This window comes from Ochotona curzoniae, unplaced genomic scaffold (genome assembly GCF_017591425.1).
Source record: "Ochotona curzoniae isolate NIBS_2020 unplaced genomic scaffold, NIBS_Ocur_1.0 scaffold_2453, whole genome shotgun sequence".
Taxonomy (NCBI): domain Eukaryota; kingdom Metazoa; phylum Chordata; class Mammalia; order Lagomorpha; family Ochotonidae; genus Ochotona; species Ochotona curzoniae.
This window is the reverse complement of record NW_024467094.1, coordinates 30,611,942-30,636,780: the sequence shown is the minus strand read 5'-3', so window position 1 is coordinate 30,636,780 and position 24,839 is coordinate 30,611,942. Positions and strand designations below refer to the sequence as shown.

At 56.6% G+C, this 24,839-nt stretch overlaps 1 protein-coding gene across 19 annotated transcripts; it reads right to left on the bottom strand.

Annotated features, from left to right (window-relative positions):
- Positions 1–217: 217 nt before the first annotated feature.
- Positions 218–23,270, bottom strand: ERBB2 (erb-b2 receptor tyrosine kinase 2). 19 transcript variants are annotated; one of them, XM_041001008.1, is made up of 27 exons: positions 22,953–23,034; positions 16,602–16,753; positions 15,696–15,909; positions 14,220–14,354; positions 13,871–13,939; positions 13,630–13,745; positions 13,356–13,497; positions 11,916–12,035; positions 11,565–11,691; positions 9,599–9,672; positions 9,404–9,494; positions 9,049–9,248; positions 8,583–8,715; positions 8,411–8,501; positions 7,711–7,871; positions 5,000–5,047; positions 3,709–3,847; positions 3,484–3,606; positions 3,226–3,324; positions 2,796–2,981; positions 2,496–2,651; positions 2,304–2,379; positions 1,923–2,069; positions 1,490–1,587; positions 1,180–1,368; positions 703–955; positions 242–607 (listed from the first exon to the last, which is right to left on the bottom strand). In XM_041001008.1, exons 1-27 carry the CDS (start codon positions 23,032–23,034, stop codon positions 252–254), a joined length of 3,777 nt encoding a protein of 1,258 aa, XP_040856942.1. In that variant the 3' UTR covers positions 242–251. The 19 variants fall into 19 exon arrangements, with proteins under 19 accessions (XP_040856957.1, XP_040856942.1, XP_040856940.1 ...); XM_041001006.1 differs by having other exon boundaries at positions 14,220–14,432; positions 22,953–23,025; XM_041001009.1 differs by having other exon boundaries at positions 9,049–9,260; positions 9,401–9,494; positions 22,953–23,025.
- Positions 23,271–24,839: the final 1,569 nt, after the last annotated feature.

The following is a 24,839-nucleotide window of genomic DNA, read 5'->3' as shown; positions in this document are numbered from 1 at the left end:
TTGGGTGTGGTGGTGCAGGGCTCCAAAGTCAGCCAAGGTAAACCCCACTCTTCCAGCCTGGCTGAGCCCCTCCCAGCCACCTGGGGACACAGCAGGGAGAGAATGCCGTAGGACATGTGCTTGCCATGGCAGGTGGCCCTGGAGGTGCTCACAGGGTCCTCTCCTCGCCTCCTGGTCATGTGGCTGGAAGTCGGGGCGCCCCCGCTCCAAGTGAGGGCACAGCAGGGCTTCAGTGGACTTGACCTCGTGGGTCACACTGGCACGTCCAGGCCCAGGTACTCAGGGTTCTCTGCCGTGGGAGTCCCTTCAAAGGTGCTGGGTGGAGACCCCCGCTCTGCTGGGTCCTGGTCCCAGTAGTAGAGGTTGTCAAAGGCTGGGCTGAAGGCAGGAGGAGAGTGGGGCTGAGGGGGAGCCCCTGCCCGGGGGGCCAAGTACTCAGGGTTCTCCACAGCACCCCCGAAGGCAAAAACGTCTTTGACGACCCCATTCTTCCCAGGGGAGAGAGTCTTGGGCCTTTCCAGGGTGGCTCCAGCTGGCCGGGCAGGAGACAGAGGGCCCTCCAGTGGGGAAGGGGGCTGCGGCCGGACCTCAGGCTGGTTCACATATTCTGGAAGGACAGGAGAGAGTCAGGCTTGTGCCTGCCACCACCACAGCAGAGCCCCGCCCATGCCTGCCCATCTCACACAAGCCAAGAATCCATACCGGGCTGGGGGCTGCAGGTCAGGGGGGGAACATATCCGTCCGTCTCTGGGGGCAGGGGTCCTGTGGGGTCCTCACTGTACCGCTGCAGAGGGTTGGGGTCATGTGGGGGGAGGCTCTGCAGCCCCTTGGCTGCCGCCATCCCCAAGTCACCATCAAACACGTCGGAGCCAGCCCCTTCCGAGGGGGCCGCTGGGGACCTGGGTGGCTCCTCTTCACTCGGCTCCAGCCCCAGTGTCAACTCACCACCGCCACTCTGGGGACAAGACAAAAGGCCATGATGGAAGTCATGCACAGATCTGGGGTGGTGACCCCATGGGAAGTGACAGGGTCAGGGGACAGGACACAGTGGCAGCAGACAGGTTGGAGTCACAGGGACCAGAAGGCAGTAGGAACCCCTCCCCCCACCAGGATTTCCATGAGACAAGTGGAGTGGAACATCAAAGGAAGGTCCCCCTGGGGTTGGGGGAAGGTGCTGACCCTGGTGGATGAGCTGCGATGCCTGCGGTGGGCTGTGTTTGCAGTGCCCGGGGCAGGGTCTGGGCAGAAGAAACCCTGCTGGGGCACCAGGTACTCCTCAGCGTCCACCAGATCCCCCATGTCGTCATCCTCCAGCAGCGAGCGGTAGAAAGTGCTGTCCAGCGGGCTGGCAGAGCCCAAGTCCTCATTCTGGGGAGGAGGAGGCACAGGGTGGCAAGCTCGCGGAGGGCAAAGGGCTCCCAGGAGTTCCTTGTTCCCACCCCTGCCCAGTAGGAGTGGTGTGGCAAAATGGGGCAAGAAGACCCAGTACCTGGATGACCACAAAGCGCTGTGGATCCCTGGCCATGCGGGAGAATTCAGACACCAACTCCCGGAATCTGGGCCGACATTCGGAGTCTATCATCCAACCTGGGACAGAAGCAAGCTCAGCATCCCAGGCCTGGTGCTCCCTCCCCAGTGTGCTAGCTTGCATCCCTGGGAACCTCTGGCCCGCCTCCCCTCTGGACAAGACAACCCTCACTGACAGCCCAGGGCCTGCAGGGAGTAGCAGCAGTCCCAGGCTCTGTGGCCTTGTGCCAGAACCTCTGGGCATGCCTTGTAGCTTCTCCTTTTAACATGCATGGAATTCTCCCTCACTAGACTCCCTAGACTTTATAGAAGGGGCTCCTCTATACCAGGCCACTGGGCTCACATGCATCAGGTTCCTGACCCCCCCTCCCAGCGCACCCGGCTTGGCCACGCACATTTGACCATGATCATGTAGACATCAATGGTGCAGATTGGGGGCTGGGGCAGCCGTTCCCCCTTCTCCAACAGGTCAGGGATCTCCCGGGCTGGAATCCCATCATAAGGTTTGGCTCCAAAAGTCATCAGCTCCCACACAGTCACCCCTAGGACAGAGACGGGGGATCGACGGACGGCAGCTTTAGTGTCCTTAGCCCTGAGGCACTGCCCAGGAGCCTGGCACTATGGTGGCAGTGGGACTGTGATGTCCAGGGTCAGACCTACCCAGTCCTCCCCTGGTTCCTGGGAGGTGGGCATGGGCAGCCCTTGCCTCCCCCAACACATACCTACACTAAGATGTACCTGAGTCTTCCCCAGCCCCACCCCATTCCGCCACGCACCATAGCTCCACACATCACTCTGATGGGTGAACCGCCGGCGGAGAATGGATTCCAATGCCATCCACTTGATGGGCACCTGGGAGGACATAGGACGTTTTCCAACTGGATGTGGCAGGAGATTGATGGTCTCAAAGTTCTCCGGGGGGTGGCAGCCCCCACCCCACCCAGCCTCACTCTGCTCCTGCCTCTGACCTTGCCCCCATCAGCATGGTACTCTGTCTCGTCAATGTCCAGCAGCCGAGCCAGCCCGAAGTCTGTGATCTTGACGTGGTTGGGGCTCTTGACCAGCACGTTGCGCGCAGCCAGGTCCCTGTGCACCAACCGCACCTCCTCCAAGTAGCTCATCCCCTGGTAGGGGAGGCACCGGTGTGGACCTTTGCATAGGGCCTCAGCTTACCCCTCTCCCAGGGAACGAGCCCACCCCTGGCCCCATAAAGACTAGGGTCTCCTCCCCAGGAGCCTGCAGAGCCCAGGCCCCCCAAAAGCACATACCTTGGCAATCTGCACACACCAGTTCAGCAAGTCCTGGGAGCCCAGGCGCCCACGGTGCTCGCGGACATGGTCCAGGAGGCAGCCATAGGGCATCAGCTGTGTCACCAGCTGTACTGTGGATGTCAGGCAGATGCCCAGGAGGCGGGACACGTACGGGGAACCCACTCCGGCCATCACGTACGCTTCCTGGGGGGTCAGAGGATACTGAGAAAGTGGCAGAGACCACCAACCCTGGCCCCACTGCCATCCAGGATTGGGGACCCTCAGCCCACCAACCCCAACCCATCACAAAACACAGCTGTGGCCCACACACTGGAGGGGTTAAGGGTTGAAGTTTAGGGGTGGGGATCTGTCCCCTTTCCCCCAGATATCAGTTTAGAGGGATCAGAGCCCTGGCTGCGGGGCTGTGGGAGGGAGAGCAGGGGCTTACGTCCAAGATTTCTTTGTTGGCTTTCGGGGAGGTGTTTTCCCTCAACACTTTGATGGCCACAGGAATTTTCACATTCTCCCCATCAGGGATCCAGATGCCCTGAGAGGAAAAATGCAGAAGTGACTCACCCTGCTCCACTGGGGGCCGTTCCCATTTCCAGAACACCCCTTCCCTGCCCATGGGCCTAGCTCCACAGGCTCTTCTGACCGCCGGCACCCCCCAGACCCCCGGGACCAGCCGTTCACCCCAGCCTCTGACCTTGTACACTGTGCCGAAGGCTCCTGAGCCAAGCACCTTCACCTTCCGCAGCTCCGTCTCCTTCAGGATCCGCATCTGGGCCTGGTTGGGCATCGCTCCACTTGGTGTGAGAGGCTCCACCAGCTGTAGGGCGGAGGTACCAGCTCAGTGCTGGGGCCGGGGGACCCAAAGGGGAGCAGCCACAGCCTCAGGCCAGCGGGGAAGCCCTCAGCCAGCCCGGCTCACCTCGGTCTCCTGCAGCAGCCTCCGCATCGTGTACTTGCGGATCTTCTGCCGCCGTCGCTTGATGAAGATCCCCAGGACCGTCCCCATGAGCACAACGAGCAGAACGCCCACCACAGCGGCGATGATGGATGTCACGGGGCTAGGGGCAGGAGCCAGGGTCAGGGAGCGGGAGGGGGAAGAGAGCCCCCATGGAGGGATGACAGGACAGTCCCTAGCTTTGGGAGTGGGGGCCACAACCTCTGACACTCTCTTTCCTATTCTAAAACCTGCTGTGGATCCCCCACTACTCTGCCAGGAAGACCAAACTCCTTGCCAGTCACTCTAAGCCCTTTAAGGATCTCCAAATCATCATATATTTGCCCTTGGCCATGGCTCAGGGCTGAAAAGTCACTAGGAGCTTGTTAATATGCACCACTATGGAGCTGGGCCCCTCCCGAAGATTCTGCTTGCTGTGTGGGGTGGGGCCCAGGAATGCACACCCAGCCATTCCACTATTACTGTGGGTCAAACAGAACCCAAACAACTATTCACCCAAGGTCATGACCGCCACACCTCCCAGCCTTTGCCCACGCCCTTCCTCTGCCTGGACCACCACTTGTCCATGGGCTCCTCTTTGAGAGTCAGTCATCTGGGGTCTGCTGGAGCCGTGGAGCCAACACTCCAGGCATCCTTGTCCCTCTCCTGCCCCACCCCACTCCCCTCCTCAGCACAGGGCCTGGCATGGAACAAGCCTCTGAGAAACACTGCTTGGAATCTGCTTCTCCCCAAAGCTCCCTCACTGCCTAGACAATCAAGTCCAACCCCATGGCCTGGCGGTCAAGGCTTATGTCCTCCAGATCCAACCCCAATCTGACTCTGACCTCACTCCTTCATCCCTCCCTGTGGACACTCAACAACCATAAGCTAGGCCCTGTGGACACGGCCTGGATATTCCGGCTGCACCCTTCCCTAATACGACCTGAATGCAGGTGAGATACCTGCTTCCTCTTTCGAAGCCACCTCCTCCTTGAAGCCTCCCGCCACCCCCAGCTCAGCATCTCTCCTATTCTGGTGCCAGTGCTGCAGCTGCACCTTCTTGCCCTGCCGTGTCCCTCAGGAGACACACAGCCACTCCCGGGAGCCAGGACCAGGGATGACCATCTTTCCTGGAGCCTCCCTGCACCCTGCACCCTAAATAAGCAGGAGTAGCCCACCCGTGACAGAGAGGACTGGGGAGGGAGATATGCTATGGGAATGACCCCCTCCCTGCAGCAAGGGCCCCCAAAGGATGTCCTGGGCATGAAGGGCCAACCTGGCTCTCTGCTCGGCAGGGCAGCCCTTGTCATCCAGGTCCACGCAGCTGTGGAAGAGATAGACCCATCATCAACAACTCCAGGCAACGCCTTCCAGGCTCCCGGGACCTCACCACACCCACGGGGGTGGGGCCGGGTTATTATACCCATTGACAAAGGCAGAAACTGGGCACAAGGTCGCCACCCCAAAAAATTATTTCTTCTCTAGCTGGGAATCTACATCCTTTGCTCCCTGGGATATGTGGGGGTACCCAGAACACCCAGCCCTTCACCTCCCCAGTGGCTTATCCCCTGAAACTGCCTGCACTTCTGAACAGAGAGGGTGGGAGGCTGCACAGGCCTGCTCACAGGGATAGAGGTCAAGTGCACACACTCACTACCCCATCAAACATGGACAGGGCTAGATTACACCTTGGTTACAGATTACACCTTGGTTTCTGAAAAGGACAGTGTTACAGGCAGATGCCCTAAGATGAGCGAAAGCACAGGACAGGACCAGGGAAGAGAGAGGGGGTACAGATAAGCACGAAGACGCAGAAGGAGAAGCGAGGGCAGTGAGTTCCACAGCCCCATGGGGTGACAGCCACAGCCCCTATAACCAGCTGGACATTTTATTAAGACTTGGAGGGAAAGAGCTTGAAGATTCCAAACGTAGAGAAATGATAAGGGCCAGCACTACGGTGCAGTGGGATAAGCCGCTGCCTGGAACTCTGGCATTCCATATGGGTGCAGGTTCAGAAAGTCCCAGCTGCTCCACTTCCGATCCAGCTCCCTGCTAATGTGCGTGAGAAAGCAACGGAAGATGGCCTGAGTGCTGGGAACTGTTACCCATGTGGGAGACTTGGATGAAGCTCTTGGCTTCAGCCGAGGGCAGTGCCAACTGCTCTAGTCAACTGGAGAATAAACCAACAAATGAAAGGTTCATTCTCTTCTCTGTCTGGCAGATAAATACATATTTTTTTTAAATAAAAAATTTTAAAAAGGCGCACTGCACAATCCTACATGAATAACCTTGTTGCAGACATACACACAAAGCCAATCCAACAGTAGACCAGATGAACTCCGCGAAACTGCTGTGTCTGGATCCTCTCTGACTTATACAAACAGCACTCCCAAGAGTCAACTGAGTACACACACTCATAACAAGTGTGAGCAGCAAAGCCTACCAGCCCACACCCAGGGGGCCATGCGGTACTCCCTGGAGCAGGCGGGACAGCCATGTAAAAGGGTGTGTTTGCAACATTTATAGTGTTGTGTTGCTAAAAATGTCCACCACAAGTAGGTGTAAGGATAATCAAATAGAAAAATTAAAATAAGGGAGAGGCTGGCATAGTGGCGCATCAGGTTAATCTGCTGCCTACAACACTGCAATTTCATATCAGAGATGTAGTCCCAGCTGCTCCACTTCTCATCCAGCTAGCTCCCTGCTAAAGCAGTGGAGGATGACCCAAGGGCTTGGGCCACCCCCCACTCACGTGGGAGACATGGATGAAGCTCTTAGCTTCTAGTTACAGCCCTGGCCAAGTCCTGGTTACTCTGGACATCTGGGATGAACCAGTAGATAGAGGTCTCTTTCTCTCTCTCTTTTTCCTTTCTCTGTCACTCTGCTATCAAAATAAATAATATTTCCCAAAAAAATTAAGATTGATTACTGTGTGGAGCCATGGAGAAACATGGCAAGAATATGCTAATTAGGAAGGTAATTTGCAAACAATACACATGGGTCTATTACTTCATATTGTTTTTTTTTTATTGGAAAGGCGGATATACAGAGAGGAGAGACACAGAGGAAGATCTTCCCTCCGATGACTCACTCCCCAAGTGAGTGCAACGACCGATGCTATGCCGATCCGAAGCCAGGAGCCTCTTCCAGGTCTCCCATGCGGGTGCAGGGTCCCAAAGATTTGGGCCGTCCTTGACTGCCTTCCTGGGCCACAGGCAGGAAGCATGGATAGGAAGCGGGACTGCTGGGATTAGAACCGGCGCCCATATGGGATCCCGGGCATGCAAGGCAAGGATCTTAACCACTGCGCCACTGCGCCACCGCGCCGGGCCCCTATTACTTCATATTGTAAAGAAATACATGCTAGGGGCCCTGCACAGTAGCCTAGTGACTAAATCTTCACCTTGCCCATGCCAGAATCCCATTTGGGCGCTGGTTTATGTCCTGACTGCTCTACTTCCTATCCCATCCCTGCTTGTGACCCAGGAAAACAGTAGAGGATGGCCCAAAGCCTTGGGACGCTGCGCCCATGTGGGAGACCTGGATTCAAAGCTCCAGGAGCCTGGCTTTGGATTGGCTCAGCCTCAGCCATTGTGGCCACTCAGGGAATGAACCAGAGGATGGAAGATCTTTATGTCTCGCCCTCTCTCTCTAAATCTGACTTTCCAATAAAAATAAATAAATCTTAAAAAAAAAGAAGAAGAAGAAAGAAAGAAAGAAATGCATGTTAGAATGTGTATGGATGAAAGCTACTGGGGAGGGGAATATTTCAAATTATTAGCCCAGAACTGCTGGCAACATTTGTTGTCCTTCAAGCTTCAATTGCAAAGTGCTAACATGTTACTTTTGTGATCAGAAAACCAGAAAGCAAAGAGTAGAGTTTCGAGTTAAAAGTGGAGTCGTGCCCTGCCCTGCCTTTGCAGCAAGAGCCCCAGAGTTTTCTGACATGTAGACCCTCCCTTTTGAGGAAAAGGTCCCTAGACTCACGCGTGGGTGCAGTTGATGGGGCACGGTTGGCATGTGCCCTCCTCATCCGGGAACTTCCAGACGGGCATATAGGAGAGGTCAGGCTTCACCCCGCTGGGACAGCGAGCCACGCAATAGGAAGCATCCTTGTAGTGGGCACAGGCCACACATTGGTCGGCCCCCTGGGTGGGGAGGAAGAGTTTGTGGGGGGGCTGGCATTGACTCCCCCAGGCCAGCAACATTGGGTTGTTGGATTCTGCCTTCACTGGTGCCACTGTTCTCCCTGCTCCCTAGGCATCCCTCCCTCGGCAGCCCTGCTTTGAGCCAGCACAGCTCAGAGAGTAGACCAGCAACCACTGGGCACCAGTGGTTATGGTGGAGAGACAGCCTGGGCAGTGCTTGGGCACTCTGCCAAACCTTGTTTCATTTCACTCTGACCACACCCCAGTGAGGTGGTTACTACGATAACATTCACTCCATAAGCCATAAAAACAAGGTTGCCAGCAGGGCCTGGAATTGAATCCAGGTAGGAGATGCTTGAGCTCACGGCTCTGACCGCCTGAGCTTGGCCAAGGCCAAGAACACAGGCCGATTCCCAGGGTCTCTGCATCCCAGCCACCCTCACCTGCCACCCAGTGTGAACTGTGAGTGCTGTGGTCCCTCGCCACCCAGCCGGGCCCCAGAGCCCCCTCCCCTCACTTGGAGCATAGCAGAATCTCACCGATTCAAAGCAGGTGACAGAGCCATTCTGGGGCTGACACTCAGAGTGACAGGGCAGACAGTGCCTGTCACTCACGTACTCCCTCGGGAGCCTGAGGGAAGGGACAGGTGGTGAGGGGGTCTGCAAGGAGCCTCCATGCACTCCCCCCACTGCCCCTCCTCGCCCCACATACCCCTGCAGTACTCGGCATTCCTCCACACACTCCTGGCCTCGAAGGAACTGGCTGCAGGTGACACACTGGGTGGGCCCCGGCCCCCAACAGTGACCGTGGGCGCACAATGAGTAGCAGGCCAGGCCTTCACCCGCTGCAGTGAGGAGGAAGGGAGCAGAGGGGACTCAGGGCAGGCTCCAGGTCCGATGATCCAGGGGAAGGGACTGTGGACAGGGGACTGAGTGCTGGGCAATGCAAGGAGAGGTAGCTGTGGCCTCACAAAAGTCCAGGAATGGGGGAACGGACAAGGCAGCACTCGGACCGTGTGGTAGGACCCTGTCACAAGCCATATGGAGAGTCCAAGCCAGAGTGCTGTTCCAGGGATAGGGCAGCCCCCAGAAAGCTGCTGTCGGGGGGAGGGGAGGGATGGGGTCCCTGTCAGTGCAGGTGGTAGGGGTGGAGTCCATGGTGCTGGGTTCCAACTTACTGCACTCGCTTTCTGGTCGATTGCCGCTTTGCAACAGCGCTTGGTGTGGGTTCCGGAAGAGCTGCTCCCAGGGCACCGTGTGCACAAAGCAAAGCCGGGGGTTGCGGTGGATGAGGGCCAGGCCGCTGCCCAGTTCCCGCAATGAGCGCAGCCCCAGCCAGCGGATGCCCAGGCCTTGCAAGGTCAGTGAGTAGGCGCCACTGCAGGGCGGAGGCAGGCAGGAAGATGAGTAGCATTCAGGGCCTGGGTGCACACCTGCCCAGCCCTTCCAGCCCCTCCCATACCCTCACTTTCTCACAGGAACTCCTCCCACCCACCCCCAACTCTGGTCATGTCCCTCTCCCCCAGCACTCACTCATGCAGAACTCGTCCCCGGATGACTCGGAGGTTCTGGAAGACACTGAGATCAGGCAGGCTGTCTGGCCATGCAGCAATGTACAAGTAACCTGCAGGCGAAGGGGGAGGCTGTGTGGGTGAAGGCAAGGCCAGGATGCCCTCCCAGCCACACACATACACCCAGTTTCTGCGGAACACGGCACAGACAGCCCACCTGTAATCTCTTCCAGGGTTCCAAACACTCTGAGCTGCTCAAGCGAGAGCGGGGCAGTGGCAGAGGCTGGGTCCCTAGGAAGATAAGGGAAGGAGTCGGTTGGACCAAAAAGCAGGGTGCTCATGATCTGCTACTCTCCCTGCCCTCCACCACCCTCCAAGTAACACCTTCACTTCAGCCCCTCTCAGCCCAGCAAGCCTGGCTGCCCTGTGCTAAACTTGGCAGCCGAGGCCGGGCCTGGCAGCATCCACTCTGCTAGAGGGAGAGTTCTTCCTTCCAGGAATGTGCCCAGAAGGGCACTGGCCCCCATGGCCAGAAGTATGCGGAAGGCAGGAATGCTTCTAAGAACAAATAGCAGAAACAACCTAACCATCCGTCCATAGCCAGGGAAGCCGCTGCAAAACCTGGATTCAGCCACAAACTATACAAACAGCATCCCACACACGCTGTCACCCTTTCCCAAGGTGGAAGCTGGTCTTGTGTACCCATTTTACAGATGGAAAGCAGGCACAGCAGGATGAAAAGCATAAAACTAGGTAAGTTATTCAGCTTGATGCAAATGCAACTTGACTGGCCTTCCCAAATCAGGGCTCCCAATTCCGTCTCCTGCAGCTTGAAAGATGGAGGTTGCCTGGCTGGGTGGTGGTTGCCCAGCTCACCACCACAAGGAACTGGCAGTGCTCACACACATGCTGTCACCCACACACTCCCACCTCCCCATTTTCCCCATGAAAACCACCATCCCTCTCCCCGCCTGTGTCCGTGCGCATGTAAACAGCCCAGATAAACATGTCCCAGTTGTGCACAAGCAGAAAGGGGCGTAGAGAGGAAGCAGGTGAGTAAGGGATGCGTCCCCAGGTCTTTCACTGAAGCATAATTTGACAACGACGCCATGGGCAGAGGCTGGCATGCAGTGGCTGAGTGTGGGCAAGTGCACTGTCTCCTGCACCCCCCACGGCACACACCGAGCCCTCCCCTCGACCCAGGAATGTCCCTTGTGCCCCCTGTCACACCTCCAGCCCCAGGACAACCACTGCTCAGATCTCCCTCACCACCCGGTGGCCTTGTCTGTTCACAATCTCACCCAGGGACCTCAGACAGTGTGGGCCCGTGTGACCTGAGACTCTTCCAGCCTGTGTGTCAGGTGCTGTTGACTTTGGGGTGCTGAGAGCATGCTGGCATTAATACATCACCATCCTAGCATGAAGTCCTCACTCTGTGTATTAGTATCTCTGTTTTCAACAAACAGGACACACGTGTATGTATATGATGTCTATATTTGGGCCCAGCACCATAGCACAGCAAGTTAAGCCTCCACCTGCAGTGCTGGCATTCCACATAGCTGCCAGTTCTAGTCCCAGCTATTCCATTTTCCATCCAGCTCCCTGCTTGTGGCCTGTGAAAGTAGTGGAGAATGTCCTAAGTCCTTGAGCCCTGTACCCATGTAAAAGACCCCCGAAGAAGCTCCTGGCTCCTGGTTCCTGGCTTTGGATCAGCTCAGCTCTGGCCACTGCGGCCATGTGGGGAATGAACCAGCAGATGGAAGATCTTGCTATCTCTCCTCTCTGTATATCTGCCTTTCCAAATAAAATTAAAAAGAGTATCTACCACTGTTTGTTTTGCATTAACCTGCTGGTGTGCATTTATTTACAACTTAGGTTATTACCAATTAAGCTGTAAAGAACTCAAAGACAATTTCCCTTTAAACAGATGCTCTCACCTCCAGATAAGTCCATGGTCGTGGATAACATGTCATTTGTAAAAGTCTTATCCCTGCCCTGTCTCTCTCTCTCTCTCTCTCTCTCTCTCTCTCTCATACACACACACACACACACACGCGCTCTAGCTCTCTTTGGTTTCCTGCTTGCATCCTTTGCATTTCCAACCGGCATCCCCTCAGACGTGCCACCACATCTGGGTCTTCCACTTGTCCTGACACTACCTCAGGCCATGCTGTCACCCTTACCCTTCAAAGCTCTCAGGCAAAAAGGCCAGGCTCCCAAAGATCTTCTTGCAGCCGGCAAACTCTTGGATGTTGGCGCTGGTGACTGCCCTCACCTCCCGCAGGTGCTCCATACCCAGACCATAGCACACTGCAGAAGTGGGGGCAGAAGATGAGGCTCGACCACCTCTCCCTGATCTGGGCACAAGCCCCCTCCCCACACCAACAGCAGAGACAAGGAAAGCATGTGGGGCTGCTCTGGGAGGGACCCGAGCACAGCTGGTGGGAGAAAAGGGAGGTCCCAGGAAGGGGGTTGCCCAGAGTAGGGAACCAGAGGGACAGGAACTGCGGCTGGCCAAGGCGGGAATGGGATACCTCGGGCACAGGGCTTGCTGCACTTCTCACACCGCTGGGTTCCGTCCTCAGTTGTCACCTCCTGGTTGTTCAGGGGGCAGACCAAGGTGCAGGAGCCCACATCCGTAGACAAGTAGTTATCTGCGGGGATTAGGAAGACACATCCTGAGCAACAAGCCCTTGTCCAGGTACAAGAGCAACGGCAAGAGTCACCCACAAGGGCCCAGTGCGATGGCTCAGTGGCTAAATTCTTGCCTTGCACCCACCAGGGGCCCATTCATGGAGCCAGTTCATGTCCTGGCTGCTCCACTTCCCATCCAGCTCCTTATTTGTGGCCAGGGAAAGCGATAGAGGATGGTCCAAAGCCTTGGGACCCTGCACTTGCATCGGAGACCTGGAAGAGGCTCCTGGCTCCTGGCTTCAGACAGGCTCAGCTCCAGCCATTGTGGCCACTTTGGGGAGTGAACCAGCAGATATCTTTCCTTCTCTCTGTAAATCTTTTTCCAATAAAAACAAATTAAAAAAAAAAAAAAAGTTGGGCCCGGCTCGGTGGCGCAGTGGTTAAGGTCCTCGCCTTGCACGCCCGGGATCCCATATGGGCGCCTGTTCTAATCCCGGCAGCCCCGCTTCCCATCCAGCTCCCTGCTTGTGGCCCGGGAAAGCAGACGAGGATGACCCAAGGCTCCTGGCTTCGGATCGGCATAGCATCGGCCCGTTGCACTCACTTGGGGAGTAAATCATCGGGTGGAAGATCTTCCTCTCTGTCTCTCCTCTCTGTACATCCGCCTTTCCAATAAAAATAATAAAAATAAATCTTTAAAAAAAAAAAGTCCCCTGTGGGTCCAGACTTGGTGCCTGAGCACCTGCTCTTCCTGTCTACTCATGGCCACCCTAGGTCAGATTCCCACTTTATAAAAAGAGAAAGCAAAGCAAAGAGCTACATAAATGACTCCGAGTCAGCTGCACTGCTCAGTGGGGGAGCCTGGATGCAAGCCTAGGTGGCAGACTCTCACCCACCATGCTCACCCACCATGAGGTGGCACAACCAGGACCCAAAGGCCTACTCCTGCCTCTTGCGAGAGGCAGAGGGCCGTTCCTAGGACCCAACTCTGCCCGCACATGCTCTTCAGTAAGCAGGGAGCCGCCAGACAAAACGCCCTGATTTACCCAAACTATAGAACAAAAACTAGCCTTCAGTGCACAATGCCATTACCTGGCAATGTAAAAGCTTGGCAAATGTCAACTCATCGCCAACTTCATCACCGTCCCATGAGCTAGGAACTAGTCTTACCCCAGTTTCACAGATGAGAGTGGGCTAGCCAGGTTTAAACCAGCTAGTGTGTCTCCCCCAGGCCTGGGCTGATTAGCTGCCTCTCCTGCCCACCAGGAGAGGAAAGAGGAAAGGTGGCAGCCAGAGGTCCACAGCCCCAGCCCTGCAACCTAACATCCCCCTGGACTCACAGGGACAGGTGGTCACACAGCTGGCACCAAAGGTGTAGCGGCCCTCAGGGTTGGGCATGGACTCAAATGTGTCGGTGTTATAGGTGACCAGGGCTGGGCAGTGCAACTCGCAGATGCCGCTGTGGTTGAAGTGCAGGCAGGCCTGTGGGAGGGCAGCTGGTGTCACTGGATTGCCAGGGGCATCACCAGGCAGGGTGCCCTCCCCTTCCTCAATCCCCGGGGGAGGCGGGCCAGAGAGTGAGGCCCCATAGGCCCAGGCATCAAGGTTGTGTACCAGACAGTCGGAGTGTTTGGGGCCTGTGCAGCCGGCGGCACACTGCTCGTGACAGCAGTCCGTGGGCAGCTGGCCCTTGCAGCGGGCGCAGCCTCCAGCACAAATCGTGCGTGTCACTGTTGGACAGAGGGTAGGGTGAGGATGGGCACATTTTTGCTGGGAAACGTCCTCCCCTTCTGAGGACACCCCACGCCTCTTATCCCACCCTCACCCCAGCTCCCCTGCCTCCCCAAGAACTCACAGCTCTGACAATTTTCAGGACCTTCTCCCCAGCAGCCAGAGGCTTGGCAAGCTGGAGAACATGGGGCGCCTGCGGAGAGGATCAGAGCACAGCAGCAATGAGACACAGCAAGCAAAAGGAGCAGGCAGGAGCAGGCAGCACCAACAGCAGCCATGGAGACCCGGGGAGGATGCGGGGCGTTGTTGGGGGGACAGGGAGGAGGGCAGAGGTGATCAAGGAATAGGGATGGCCAAAGACTGGACACAGCATATCCCAAAGCAGAGGAAGACAGGATCAAGAACCACAGATGCCTGCTGGAATGGCAGAGCGAGGCGGTGTAGGCTGCGGGGCAGGAAGGGGCATGGCTTACAGGTCCGAGCGCGGCTGGTATCTATGCGGGTAAGAGCCAGCCGGTTGTTCTTGTGGAAGATGTCCTGCCACAGAATGGTGTCCTGGTAGCAGAGCTGTGGGTTCCGCTGGATCAGGACTCCTCCTTTCAGGATCTCTGTAGGGCAGACATCAATCATGCAACACACCCTTCCCGGATGTCCATCACTTTGTCTTCTCCTGGGGCTCCCTCTGCCTCTCAAACAGGCCCCAGGATTTTTCCTGCCATCATATACACCCTCCCCTCAACACACACACACACACACACACACACACACACACACACACACACACACACAGCATCCAGATGCCCATGTACACGTGACCTCTTTTCCTGTCCTCTCTAACCTGTGCACATTGCCTGGTTGTAAAAAAAGAGACCCTGTGGGAATGGGTGCTGAGGGTGAAACTGCTACTTGGGACACCCACAACCCCTACAGAGTGCCTGGGATGTCTCTGCCTCCACTTCCGACCCAGCTCCCCGTTACTACTCCTGGCACACAGCAGATAATGCTCCTGGCACGCAGGTCCCTCCCACCCATGCGAGGACTGGGTGGAGTTTCTGGCTCCTGTCTTCAACTTGGCCCAGCTCTGACTGTTTCAGTCCTTTAAGGAATGAATTGAGAGACAGATCTCTCTCTGCTTTTCAAGTAAATAAACAACTTGTTAATGTTGGTGGATTTTTTAAAGTATTTTTTGTAAAGGTTTATTTATTTTTAATTGAAAGGCAGATTTATAGAGAGAAGGAGAGACAAATGGCTACAACAGCCGGAACGGAGCCGATCCAATCCATCCGATCCAAAGCCAGGAACTAGGAGCTTCTCCCAGATCTGCTACACAGGTTCAGGCACTCAAGGATTTTAACCATCCTCTTGTGCTTTCCCAGGCCATGAGCAGGGAGCTGGATCAAAAATGGTGCAGCTGAGACTCGAACTGATGCCCCTATGGGGTGCTGGGTGCTGGTGCTGCAGAGGATTAGCCTATGGAACCACCATGCCGGTCACAAACAAACATTTTTTTAATAAGAAATAAGTAATAGAAAGCATAGAGCCCCGTCTCCCCACTACCTGGCTGTGTAACCTTGAACCATCCTGAAGTGAGAATGACACCAATGCTTCGCCTGCAGGATTCTTGGAATGGGGATCGTGCACGCCAAGTGCCCAGCCCCTGGAGCATGCGCCACAGCTCCTCGCCCGCCACATACAGCCCCATAGGATGCTGGCTGCACATTTGCACTCTACAGGGTAATCACCCAGCCTGCATTCTAATGATCAACATGTATATGCTGGCACAAGCTGCCACTTCCTGGGAGGAAAGGAACTCTCTCCATAACCCCTCCCTCACCTGACTCTGCCTGCCTCCACCCAGAGAGGAAGAGGGGAAGCCACCTCCAATTCACACCGCGTGGCCAGCTGTGGGGGTGGGGGCGGTGGCGGGTCAGCCCTCACAAATCAGTCACCTGTGAGGCTCCGAAGCTGCAGCTCTCGCAGCCCACCCGGGGTGACCCCTGGGATGGCGGTGGAATTGTCCTGCGGGTCACCATTGTCCAGCACGGCCAGGGCGAAGCTGTCCTCAAAGAGCTGGGTGCCTCGCACAATGCGCAGCCTCTGCAGCGGGACCTGCTGCACCTGATTGTGAGCGATGAGCACGTAGCCTTGCACCTCCTGGATGTCCTGGGAGGGGACAGTGCCGGGGAGGGAATGAGGGGCAGGTCTGGGCCCCCGAGCAGCCCTGCTCCCTCCTGCAGTACATGGTCCTCCAGGCATCACATTGGATCCAAAATAATGGGGAGGGGGCACATTGTGACCATCAAGCCCCACCCACTCAGCCTCTCAGTTTTCTCATCTGGAAAAGGGGAAGCCTGGACAAGCTGGCATCTACAATGTGATTAGGCCATGCCCATTTCTACTCTGCTGCTCGCCACTCTGTCCCAAACATTTCTGTTTTCCCAGCAGGTCAGTTGTTCCCACTATACAGATGGAAAAACAGAGCCAGTGCAGGGGGGCAGGACAGAAAGAACTGCACTTGGAACTCACCTCTCCCACCTTTCCACACTGCATATGTGGCTGCTGCAGTGGACATGGGGAGGCGGCCATGCTGGCCAGAGTAATTCAAAATATGGCAGAAAACAGATACAGCCCACCCAGCCAGGGTCTGGGCCAGCTACGTGACAGAGTGAAAAACAACTGATTGCGTAATGGAATGGATAGGAGTCAGACATCAGAAAGGACTTCCTGGTGGAGGAAAGACAAGAAGGAAAGACCAGGGAAGGGCACCCTCTTCTTCCACCTCCCCACCCTCAAATCAACAGAAGGGGCTCAGCCCCCTGGAGGCAGGGCCTGGCAGAGGTGTCCAGTAGTCTCACCTGCAGGAAGGAGAGACTGGCATTGGCAGGCAGGTAGGTGAGTTCCAGGTTCCCCTGCACCACCTGACAGCCCTGGTAGAGGTAGCGAAGCATGTCCAGATGGGTCTCAGGGCTGGCTGGGAACCGTAGCTTCATGTCGGTGCCGGTGCACACTGGTGGGAGGGAGGGAGCACACGGGTCAGAGGACACTGCCCTGGGACCTCCTCCAACCTACCTGTTTCCTCCACACCCACCTCCCGCTGCTGGGCACCCACAGCAGAAGGCAGCTCTTGGGTTGGAAACAAGAGGGAAATCTGGGGCTCCCCTTTGGCTGGAACCATCAAAGGGACCCATAGGGGCCTAGTGTGCTAGCCCCATGGGGTTTGCCTGCCAAGACAGGGTGTCAGCTGGCAAAGAAAGCCTCCCTTTGTCCCACAGACACCAAGCAGAGCCAAGGGGTAAAACCCCCCCCCAAGAGAGGCGATGATGAATCACATAACTTCCGGGTACCCCCTGCCCCTCTCCCATGCCAACAAACCCCAGGCATTCTCCTTATGCCATTCCCACACACCCACATGGCAACCTCCCAGCCAGCCCTATCCACCCCCACAGTGCCACCCAACAGATGGGACGGGAGGAGCACAAGGCGACCAGAGCTCTAGACACTGGCAGAGGCTTCCAGAGCGCGCCCTCATGCAAATAAAAGGAGCCTCATGCCATCTATGGGCATGGGGACCCCGGCGGCAGATCCCGGGCTGGGGTGAGGCATGCTCTGCAGGTTCCTACAGTTGGCACCCTTGCCCTTGCCACCTCCTCAGGGCAAGGCTCCAGAACCAGCTGGCAGAAATCTATGCCATGAAACTCCTTCCACAGAGGCACGTCACCAGCCCCGTAGATCTGTCTGGTGCCAACTAGGAGGCATTGAGATACACTGTTGTGCCTGGCTCCCCCCACCCTTGGACCTCAGTGTGGAAGTTCCTGAAACTAAAACAGGCCACGGAGCCTAGGGAGCCTCTGGGGGGTAACCCTCCCCTGGTGAGGGGCACTCTGGGAACAGCAGGTCAAACCCCCCCACACCGTGCGTGCCAGCAGGGGGGAGACGAAGGTGCCCAGCTGAACTTGTTTTTCTGCCCCAGCGAGAACATGAATCACCTGGTATATCCTGCCCAGGAGCTTGAGGGGAGTGGGCGGAGAGCACCTCAGTTACCCAGGCTTGCAGGTGCCTGAGCGCCTCCCACAGGACAGCACATCCATGGGACAGCACAAGAGGTGGCTTTGGGCATTTGACACTAGGGGCCCTGCTCTCCCAGTCATTTGCAGCTGAAGCTCAAGTCTTAAGGGGTAGGAAGATCCTCCCCAGCCTGCCTCCACAGAGCTAGGGGGAGGTTGGCACGGCAAGCCCGCAAGTTCCCTGGGAAGGAGAGGGGGCTCTTAAGACTGCCCAGGATGTTCCCAAATAGGAAAGGAAACCCAGAGCACAGGCACAGAGTTAGAACACCAGAGTCTCTCTGCTTTGGACACCGGGACAGGGGGTACTACCAGGCTTCCCCCATTCCTTGCCACTGCGCCCCTCCTTTGGCTCAACCCCTCCCCCAAAGCCTCCCAAAAGAAACAAGAGCTGCGGGTGGGAGGCCAGGCCCAAAATAACGCCCAGGCCGGGACCTCCCCCAGCTTCAGCAGTTCAGCTGCTGCATCGGCACAGCTGTGTCCAGGCCCAGACCCCGGCCCTGGCCCAAGCTGGGGACAGCGACTGACAGGCCCGTGACAGGAACCCATCATCCCTCAGGGCCCTCTACTGTCTTCAAGGGATACCAGCCATGGCAGCCAGTCCACAGGGAAGCCACCACCATGAGAAGAGCCACCACCTTGTCTGGACTGGGCTTACGGGCCTCCTAACGTCTTGGGGGCTGGGGCCATGATCTTGAGGAAAACAAACAGGCTAGCCTCAGAGAGAGAGAGAGAGAGAGAGAGAGAGAGAGAGAGAGAGAGAGAGAGAGAGAGAGAGAGAGCGTACTGCCCCAAGAGCAGCAGAAGTAGGACTTGAAGTTGCAGCCTCCCATATTATACACAGGGTGACAACAGTCACTTTCCTGATGTCACCAAACACCAGCCAGAGGCACTGCAGGGGGCTGGGCGGCAGCCACGCCCCACACACCAGTCTGTTTACCTGACTTGTGGCCAATCTGGGACTAAGACTCTGAAGTGTTTGCTGACAGGTGGTGAAAATTGGTACCCAGGGCCTGGGAGGCTTGTGGGATACTACCCGCCGCCCTGCCACCAAGCTGATGAGAAGGCACACTGCAGGCCTCCCCTGCACCCACCTCCCTCCCACCTGCCCCTTCCCTAGGTCCCTCTGTGACCCCCACGTCCACCCACCCACCCCTTGATGGGGAGAAGGTTCTAATGCCACACTGGCAGCCAGGACACTCATTCCTCGACAACCACAACATTCAGGGCTAACAGTGTGACAGGACCATTCCGAAGGCAGCATGGGGTCCACAGGACCAGGATTTATGTCTGCCAGAGGAAGAAATGAGGGACAGCCAAGAGCTCCAGATGCAAAGGGACTGGGCAAGGCAGTGGTTCCTGGTCCTCCGCAGGACATAATGGTTGAGGTTGGACTCTCAAGTGGTTGCTCTCCCCACTTCCAGGCTTCAGCCCCAGCTGCCTCTCTGGCTCTGAACGGGAAAGCCAGTGCTGTCTGTGATTGCCATGCACACTGAGGGAGAGGTTCACCTCCCCCAAATCCCTGGGGTGCGAGCCCACCAGAGCGATGCCAGGGCTCACTGCCCACACACTGCACCTGCAGGGTTTAGGCCATCTTGAGGCCAGAGCCCTCACTCAGCCATCTCCGTGGGACCTTGAACAAGTCCCTCCACCTTCAGGGCAGAGGCTCCGTCAGCTGCATCTCTGCACCTGTGACTTCCTTGGCACCCGGGCACTATGTCCCAGCCTAAACTTGGTCCTAATGACTCTTATGGCCTCCAAGCAAATATATGAGAGTTAAAATTAGGGAATGAATCCAGAGGCAGTCTGTGACCACAGCCAGGCTTTGTAAACGTAACTGGGGCAACACAAACATCGGCTGTAATAATTTTCCCTCTCCTTCAGAGAACATACGTCCTGTGCCCCAACCTCCGTTCTCTTCCCAGGGCTGGGGAAGGAGGGGAAGAAATGTCACTCCAGAATGATTTCCCACAGGTGGAGGTGGAGGAGAGATTTCTTTCCGGATCCTTCCATCACCCAAGGCAGAGCAAGCACATCTGCCCTGGGACCTGCCCCAGCCTCTGCACTCCCAGGTTTCCAACCTGTCCCTTCCCCACCCCTCCACCCCACCCTGGCCTTTCATACCCATGCATTCCCTCCTGCTCTAAGTCCCCTTGTTGTAAGATGTCATTGTAGGGTACTTGGGAGCAAACCTCATTTCTTGTCTCACACGAAAGAATTTTCATGCGGACAAACTCCAGTTTGCAGAGTATGATTTATTTAGGAAAGAGAGGAAGAGAACTCCTGTCTTAGTGACAGGAGAGGGCTCCAAGACAGAAAAAGCCCAAGGAAATGACGTAGAGGGGGTCTTTTATGCTCCATCTCAGGGAAGGGGTTCACATGAATCACCCCAAGGGCAGAAAGAAAAAAAAAAAAACTTATTCGAGATGGGCAGGAATTTCTACTGCCTTGCCCTGAAACACAAGATGAGACCGGTGCCTTCCTTCCCCCATCCTGAAGATGAACAAAAGTGGGCTCCTTGCTCTTGGATTCAAATGTTGATTCTGTCGCTTTGTTCTCTCCCCAGAAGGAGAAAGTACTTTTGGAAGGATTCAGGATAGGAGAAAGCCCTGTTCTTTTGCATTTTAAAATATTTTACCAGAGGAACACAATAAACATTGTAGCAGTTATCTCATCAGAGACCCTAACTGTCCCTCCGACACCCTGACATGAGAGGAAGGCAGGTATGAGCTGGTCAAGAAGGGGGAGTACTCCACAGCCAAGCAGGGACCTCAGAATCCCCCAGCTGAGCCCCACTTCCTCCAACCTAGAGCCAACCTCCACCCCAAAACATATCAGCACCTTTAATCCCTCGGGCTGCCACTAAGGCTTGGCTCCATCCATTCCTGGTGACTGGACTCTGGTCAACTTTCTCAAGGCCTCTTACTTGAGTCCCCAAACGCCCTAGACATTACTGGAAAGCTAAGGAGCACTGGACACAGCTCCTGAGTTCCTCTGAACTCCAGCTGTCCCCTCTGTGTCCCTCCTTCACAGGGTTGCCAGAAATAAAACACAACCCTCTGTGCATGGGAACCTGCCTACCAGAAGCAAACTGGAACTTCCTGGAAAGTTAAGGTAACAGAATTTCACCCAACAGGAGCACAGGGGACCTTAATTCAGGAGAAAGTACATATTCTACTTATTCTACATATTATACTTTGGAACACAATATATTTTTTTGTTTTAACCTTAGATCCTTCCTTTTCTAGTTTTATTTTTCTCTTGAATAGATAAAATGAGCACTTTAATAGTAAAAAGGGGGAAGAAGGCTAGGGGGGCGGAACCAGAGAAAAATGAAAACACAAATGAGGGCTTCCTGATTCAAAGGATGTGTTTGCTGCAACTGACAAATGCTGACCTCTAAAAAAGATCTCAACAAAATTCTGGCCTCTCACCTTGCTCCAGTCTCCCCTTCAGCCACTTCCCTGCTCCAAGCACTCAGCACCACCCCACCCCCCGCCCCAGGGGGTGCAGAACCTGGATGCACCTGTGTGACCATCCGCTGTGCAACACTTTGTGAGTGTCACTCTGTACTCAGCCAGGGAAGGTGGAGCTCTGAGGACACCAGGGAGTCCCATCAAAGTGTCAGCCAGGTCCCCACGCTCTGCAGTCCCCTTGGCCACTCCCAGGGCCAAGGAGAGGAAGGTAGCAGCTCAGCCTCACAGCCCATAGTCCCACTAGGAAGGGAAGAACAGCTTCCAGGGAGACAGGGACCTTCCAGGGCAGCCACAAAGGCCAGCAGGTGTGAGGCCACCTCCCGCTGTTTACAGCAGACCTGGCCCAGCACCTTGAGGGAGTTTCTAGAGAGGGCATAGTTCAGCCTGTGTCCCCAAGTCATCAGGAAGATCGCTGTTTGGCAACACAAAGCCAGATGCAGAGCACATAAACCCTACAACTCAGGAACACTTGGCACAGCCCCCTCACACACACTGACAGCACAGGCACCATGGGTGCACTGCCACCCACCACTCTCAGGGTTCCCAACCACCCACTGCTCCTAGAGCACCCTTGATCAGAGAGATTGCCCCCCTGGCTGGCACTGCACCAGTTCCACTCTGAGCCCCGCCACCCAGGGACCGCACCTTGCTTCTTTGGCGGCTGGCTTCAGCTGGAAGGTGGCACTACTAGTAAAACTTCTGTTATGGGTTGCTGGGAGGCCAAAGGAGGGGATGCATATGAAACACCCCACACGGTATGCCCAGCAGAGTGTACCTGGCACCAAGCGCATGCCAGCTTCCGCCCTTACTGCATGTGGCTAAACAGATGGGTCGGACTACACACTCCCCCCAAGGCACCCTCCCCTTGCCTGCACACAGCAGGAGGGAAGAAAAGACAGCACAAGCACTCAGCCCTCCCTATATGCCCATCAAGCCACAGAGACCATTGCCCAGGAACCCTCCAAGCCAGGAAACCCACCACCACCCCTTCCCGGCCGGCCACGCTCGCCAAAATTCACAAAGTGCGCAGGCCCTGCAGAAACTGGTTCAAAACAAACCGGGGCCCCTCCCCCTAAGCCAGACCCCAGAGCCTCGCCCCCCGCCCGCAGAGCAGGTTCTTTTGGCCACCTCCCCCTCCCCACCCCCGACCTCGCCTGAAACCGGTACCCAAATACTGGCGGCTGCAGGGGGCGGGGAGGGGGAGGGGCGGGGCAGAAGGGGACACCCCCCCCCCAAGGAATCCAGCCCAGTCCAGTCCGGAGGCGGAGGCTGCCAACTGGAAAAGCTTTGGGGTGGCTGGAGGGGGCTCGGCGTAGGGAAACGCGTACTCGTGCGCGCGCGCGCCGACACCCACCACGCAGGCCACCTCGGAGAAAACTTTGGGCACAGTCTCAGAGAACTTTTCTGACGAGTTCCTGGAGCCCGCAGGGAGTCGGGCGACGTCGGGCCGCTTCGGCGGAGTCGTCCCCCACCCCGCCCCCACCGTTTCTCGCCCCCTCCCGGCCCCAGCACCCCGCGCGCCCCGAGAACCTGAACTCTCCGAAACTTCGGCGGGGAGGGCTCATCGGGACCCCTTGGCCACTCGCCGGTCCGGGGCTTTGGGCCGGGGATCCAGGTTGAGGTGGGGGGGCCTATCGCTGTCCCAAGCCCTCCCCCTCGCCAGACCCACCTTGAGTTCCCGCGGCTCCAGGGGCCAGGAGGGCAAGGAGGAGCCCCCAGCGATACCAGGCCTCCAGCTCCATGGTGTTCATTGCGGCTCGGGCCCCATGGCTCCGGCTGGACCAGGCTGGAGGGCTGCGGGGCTCGACGAAGGGGGTTGGGGGCGGTCGCGCAGCTCCGGAAAGGTCGCCCCGGGAAAGGGCGCTCCTCGTCGCTCGGTTCCCGAAGGAGGGGAATCTCAGCTCCACAACTTCATTCTCGTACTTCCTCAAGCAGTCCTCCTCCTCCTCCTCCTCCTCCACCTCCTCCTCCTCCCGTGATTGGGAGCAAGCGCGCTCCCGGCTCGCCCCCCCACCCCCGCCGCTGCATTCCAGCAAGTCTGGGAGTGGCAATTCCAGCTTTGCTCTCTCCCTCTCTCGATGCAGGCCTGGGTGCGTCTCTGCCAGCGCCTGGGCGCCGGGGTAGCCCGCAGCCAGAGCTCGCGCGGGGCCGCCTCCCGGGGAAAGCGGGCCAGTTCTCCCGGCTGCCACGCTCAAGTCTCCCCGAAGTCCAAGGTTTTACCGGAGTAGTTTGTCTTCCGCTCCCGGCTTGTTTGTTGTGGGATCAGAGAGCGGCGTTCCTACCGCCGCCGCACATACTGGAGTAAAACTCCGTGGTGCGGGAGGGGGGCGTGCTGGGTTCCAGGGGTGGCCTCCAGGACTCTCTGGCTGGGGCTTCTCCGATACAGTAGGGACCCGGACCGGTCTGAAAAGCGCGACCTACAAATTTGGGCGAAGACAGTGAAATCGGAGGCACCCTGTAATCCGTACCTTCCCGAGCGCCCCATCCATCCCAGGTGCCTTCTCGGCTTCTTGCTTTTACCAGCCTGCTCCATGTTACTTCTCTGTGCCCCTTCCCCCTTGAAGCTCACATTTAAAACTCAGGAGGATGGGAGTGGGCCTGGAAGGAAGACATTTTTAGCTGGAAGACAAAACATCGCATTTTATACTAACAAGTTAAGCGTTGTTTATTTGAGACTAAAATTTCTTGGGCATCCTTATTTTTGTTTGCTCCATCTGGCAATTCTGGTTGGAACGTTGGGACCAGAGCACCCCAGTACTGGAGGAGAGTGGGAAGCTGCTGCAGGAGCTAGGGGAAGGAGATCACTGCTTCCTAGCTGCCTGGGGCTGGTGGGGTGGTGTTCTCCCAGATCCAGGCTGAGAGCCGAGGGCTCTAGGGTCCTGAAGACCTGCATTCAGATCTCAGCCCCTTTGCATGTCACCCCTGTGACCCAGGGCAAGCTGATGGAGCTTCTCCCAGCCTCAGTTTGCTCATCTGAAGCCGAGGTGCATGGCACTTAGCACACAATCATTGTCTGATAAACAGTCCCATGGGAGGTCATTTTTTTTTTTAGGTTTTATTATTTATTTTTATTGGAAAGACAGATCTACAAAGAGAAGGAGAGACACAGAGAAAGATCTTCCATCCACTCATTCCCTCCCCAGGTGGCCCCAATGGCCAGAGCTGAACTGATCTGAAGCCAGGAGCCAGGAATTGGAGCAACGTGGACACAAACTGGCTTCCCTGTGGGATCCGATGCTTGCTAGCAGAGAATTAGCCAATTGAGCCATCATGCTGGCCCCCTGGAGAAACCCTCTTCTTAAAAAAAAAAAGGAATATGAACTGATGCACACGGGGGCTGGGCACTATACGGTGGCAGGTTAAGCCACACTTGGGACACCTACATCTAGTCTGCCTGCAGTCTTGGCTGCTCCATGCTTCCAAGTCAAAGGCTTCCCACTGATGTGCCTAGGAAGTAGCTGGTGAGGTTCCTATCACCCATGTGGGAAACCTGAATGGAGTTCCAGTCTCCTGATTTTAGCCTGGCCCAGCCCTGGCTATTGTAGGCATTTGGGGG

What these genes read in the sequence shown, in the direction of transcription:
- ERBB2 (XM_041001006.1), bottom strand. Translation starts at nt 23,025, where the DNA reads ATGGAGCTGGAGGCCTGGTATCGCTGGGGGCTCCTCCTTGCCCTCCTG. An exon ending in TGGAGCCGCGGGAACTCAAG is followed by an intron (nt 16,754 to 22,952) that starts GTGGGTCTGGCG and finishes CCCTCCCACCAG; the next exon opens with TGTGCACCGGCACCGACATG. An exon ending in CAGCAAGCCCTGTGCCCGAG is followed by an intron (nt 11,692 to 11,915) that starts GTATCCCATTCC and finishes CCACTTCTGCAG; the next exon opens with TGTGCTATGGTCTGGGTATG.